This window comes from Mandrillus leucophaeus, unplaced genomic scaffold (genome assembly GCF_000951045.1).
Source record: "Mandrillus leucophaeus isolate KB7577 unplaced genomic scaffold, Mleu.le_1.0 Scaffold253, whole genome shotgun sequence".
Taxonomy (NCBI): domain Eukaryota; kingdom Metazoa; phylum Chordata; class Mammalia; order Primates; family Cercopithecidae; genus Mandrillus; species Mandrillus leucophaeus.
The window spans coordinates 349,757-353,702 of NW_012102621.1; the positions used below are offsets into that span (position 1 = coordinate 349,757).

The following is a 3,946-nucleotide window of genomic DNA, read 5'->3' on the forward strand; positions in this document are numbered from 1 at the left end:
TTTTTTTTTTTTTTTTGAGATGGAGTCTTGCTCTGTCCTCCAGGCTGCAGTGCAGCGGTGTGATCTTGGCTACTGCAGCCTCAACCTCCCAGGTTCAAGCATTTCTCCTGCCTCCAAGTAAATAGACCTACAGGCATGCGCCACCACACGCAGCTAATTTTTGTGATTTTAGTACAGATAAGGTTTCACCATGTTGGTCAGGCTGATCTCAAACTGCTGACCTCAGGTCATCCCCGCTGCCTCGGCCTCCCAAAGTGCTGGGATTACAGTTGTGAGCCACCGCGCCCGGTCCAGAGCCTCACTCTTGATCACCATGCTGTACTGCCTCCATTCCAAGTGCAAAGGAGTGAAATGCTGGCTTAAAGAGCAGATGCGGTTTAAACTGAAATGTTATTGACAAATTGTCGTCCAGTGATATTCCAACAATTCAAGGTCCCCAAAACACATAAGCATCTCTTTCCTTATTTGTTTGTAAAACAGGCTGGGTGCAGTGGCTCACGCCTGTAATCCCGGCACTTTGGGAGGCTGAGGTCAGAAGGTGGGCGGATCACCTGAGGTCAGGAGTTTGAGATCAGCCTAGCCAACATCCTGCAACCCCATCTCTACTAGAAACATAAGCATCAGTTGGACATGGTCGCGTGTAACTGTAATCCCAGCTGCTCGTGAGGCTGAGGCAGGAGAATCTCTTGAACCTGGGAGGTGGAGGTTGCAGTGAGCCAGAAAAAAAAGAAAAGAAAAGAAAGAAAGGAGAGGGAGAGGGAGAGAGAGAGGGAGAGAGAGAGAGAGAGAGAGACAGACAGAGAATTAGCTGGGTGGGGTAATCCCAGCTACTCTGGAGGCTCAGGTAGGAGAATCACTTGAACCTGGGAGGCAGAGGTTGCACTGAGCTGAGATTGCGCCACTGCACTCCAGCCTGGGCGGCAGAGCAGGACTCTGTCTCAAAATAAAATAAATAAATAATAAATAGTCAAAAATAAAAAAGAAAATCCTGAAATTAAAAAACAAATTAACAAAATATAAAAATAAAAAGCAAAAAAAAAAAAAAAACCTACAAAAAAAAAAAATCATTAAAGTGTTCACCTTATATTCCCAGAGATTCTGGGGGGGCTTCATGCCTAATGCTTTGACACGTTCTAGCTCCATGAGGATGGCTCTCCTGTGGCTGCTGTTTTCTATGGTATATGGCGTCTTGGAAAATTCTTCCTCTGTCAAAGTTAAAAGCAACCTGTGGAGGGATAGGAGAAGATTTATTTTGCGATTATATACTAGAAGCAAACTCTCTACACTCAAGAGTTCCTTCTTATCAACATAAATACTGTAGGCTTGAGACATTTCACATTTAACAACATCAATAGCAGCAAATAATTGAATGCTTACTATTTACAAGTGACCATCTGTAAATACTTTCATAAGTCATCACTGATCCGTATAACAATTATTCAGGGTAGGTGGCATTTTGCTGCTTTTGTAGATCAGAAAACTCGCTTTGGCTGGGCGTGGTGGCTCATGCCTATAATTCCAGCTCTTTGGGAGGCTGAGGCTGGCAGATCACTTGAAATCAGGTGTTTAACACTAGCCTGGCCAACATGGTAAAACCACGTCTCTATTAAAAGTACAAAAATTAACGCACACCTGTAATCCCAGGCACTTGGGAGGCTGAGGCATGAGAATTGCTTGAACCTGGGAGGTGAAGGTTGCAGTGAGCTAAGATCTCGCCACTGCACTCCAGCCTCCAGCCCAGATGACAGAGTGAGACTGCATCTCAAAAAAAAAGGAAAAAAAAAAAAGAAAAGAAAAGAAAACTCACTTAGAGAAATAAGGTGACCTTCTCAAGGCATTCCTAGGTCTGTTTTGTTCCTAAGCCTTTGATCTTTCAGTTATACACTCTGATCTCTCACGTATTACTCTATTTTTAAAACTGTGTGTATGTATAGGAAAAATTAGAAGGAAATCCAATAAACATTACAACATTAAGAAGAGTTCGCACTTTGGGAGGCTGAGGCAGGCGGATCACAAGGTCAGGAGATCAAGACCATCCTGGCTAACATGGTGAAATCCCCGTCTCTACTAAAAATACAAAAAATTAGCCGGGTGTGGTGGCAGGCGCCTATAGTCCCAGTTACTCGGGAGGCTGAGGCAGGAGAATGGCATGAACCCAGGAGGTGGAGCTTGCAGTGAGCAGAGATTGTGGCATCACACTCCAGCCTGGGCGACAGAGCGAGACTCCATCTCAAAAAAAAAAAAAAAAAGGAAAAAAAGAAAAGAAAAGAAAAGAAAACTCACTTAGAGAAATAAGGTGACCTTCTCAAGGCATTCCTAGGTCTGTTTTGTTCCTAAGCCTTTGATCTTTCAGTTATACGCTCTGATCTCTCACGTATTACTCTATTTTTAAAACTGTGTGTATGTATAGGAAAAATTAGAAGGAAATCCAATAAACATTACAACATTAAGAAGAGTTCGCACTTTGGGAGGCTGAGGCAGGCGGATCACAAGGTCAGGAGATCAAGACCATCCTGGCTAACATGGTGAAATCCCCGTCTCTACTAAAAATACAAAAAATTAGCCGGGTGTGGTGGCAGGCGCCTATAGTCCCAGTTACTCGGGAGGCTGAGGCAGGAGAATGGCATGAACCCAGGAGGTGGAGCTTGCAGTGAGCAGAGATTGTGGCATCACACTCCAGCCTGGGCGACAGAGCGAGTACTCCGCCTCAAAAAAAAAAAAAAAAAAAAAAAAAAAGAATAGTTCTTAGATGGGCACAGTGGCTCACACCTATAATCCCAGTGCTTTGGTAGCCTGAAGCAGAAGGATCACTTGAGCCCAGGAGTTTGAGACCAGCCCGCACGACATAGTGAGACCCTGTCTCTCCAAAAAAATGAGCCAGGCATGGTGGCATGCACCTGTTGTTTTAATTACTTGGGAGGCTGAGACAAGAGGATTGCTTGAGCCCAGGACTTTGAGGCTGTAGTGAGCTATGATATTGCTACTGCACTCTAGCCTTGGTGACAGAAAGGGACTCCGTCTCTTGAAGAAAAAAGGGTAGTTGTTTTAAGGTAGGGATTTAATTTAATAAAAAGTATTGGAGATCCTGTATCTGCTTTCCTCATCAGAAAACACAATTTCTGGTCGGGGGCGGTGGCTCATGACTGTAATCCAGCACTTTGGGAGGCTGAGGCGGGTAGATCATCTGAGGTCAGGAGTTTGAGACCAGCCTGGCCAACGTGGTGAAACCTGGTCTCTACTAAAAATACAAATTAGTCGGGCGTGGTGGCGTGCACCTGTAATCCCAGCTGCTCGGGAGGCTGAAGCAGGAGAATTGCTTGAACCCAGGAGGTGAAGGCTGCAGTAAGCCAAGATTGTGCCATTGCACCCCAGCCTGGGTAACAAGGGTGAAACTCTGTCTCAAAAAATAAAATAAAATAAAATAAAATTAAAAAAAAAAGAGAAAACACAAATTCTCCTCCACCGTGATTCATCATGAAAAACATCACCATAAGCTGCATATGCAACTACTAGTTGAGTAGTGTTAATTGATGGTCCTTTTATGGGTAATTTGGTGATGCTTATTAAATTTGTAGATTTATTACCTTTGGCCCAGCAATTCCAGTTCCAGGAATTTGTCCTCTAGAAAACTATGTAAAAATAAAAAATACATTGTACTAACTAGGTAGAGAAATTTTTATACCATAATTTTGGGGGAGGTGAATTTCTATATAAAGCTAATTAAAGTAGGAGCATGTCATTTCCTCAAAACAGAGTCGTGTTGAAAACTGAGTGGAGAGGAGGGAAAAAGTCACTGGAGTAGGAGGGGTGGCAGTCAGGCAGTCAGGCAGCCAGGCAGTGGGTGAAGTGGGTGTCTGAAACAAATGAATTAGGGAGAGCGGATACTCTTATCACTGTGTGATGTTATGTGTAACATCCTTAGGGGGTGGGTGGATATAGATGTAAA

At 43.8% G+C, this 3,946-nt stretch overlaps 1 protein-coding gene across 1 annotated transcript in view; it reads right to left on the bottom strand.

Annotated features, from left to right (window-relative positions):
- Positions 1-3,946, bottom strand: part of BFAR (bifunctional apoptosis regulator) — a 52,786-nt gene that overhangs the window by 17,370 nt on the left and 31,470 nt on the right. The window contains 1 exon segment of the mRNA XM_011983661.1: positions 1,081-1,225. Within this exon segment, the coding sequence (XP_011839051.1) occupies positions 1,081-1,225 (145 nt within the window).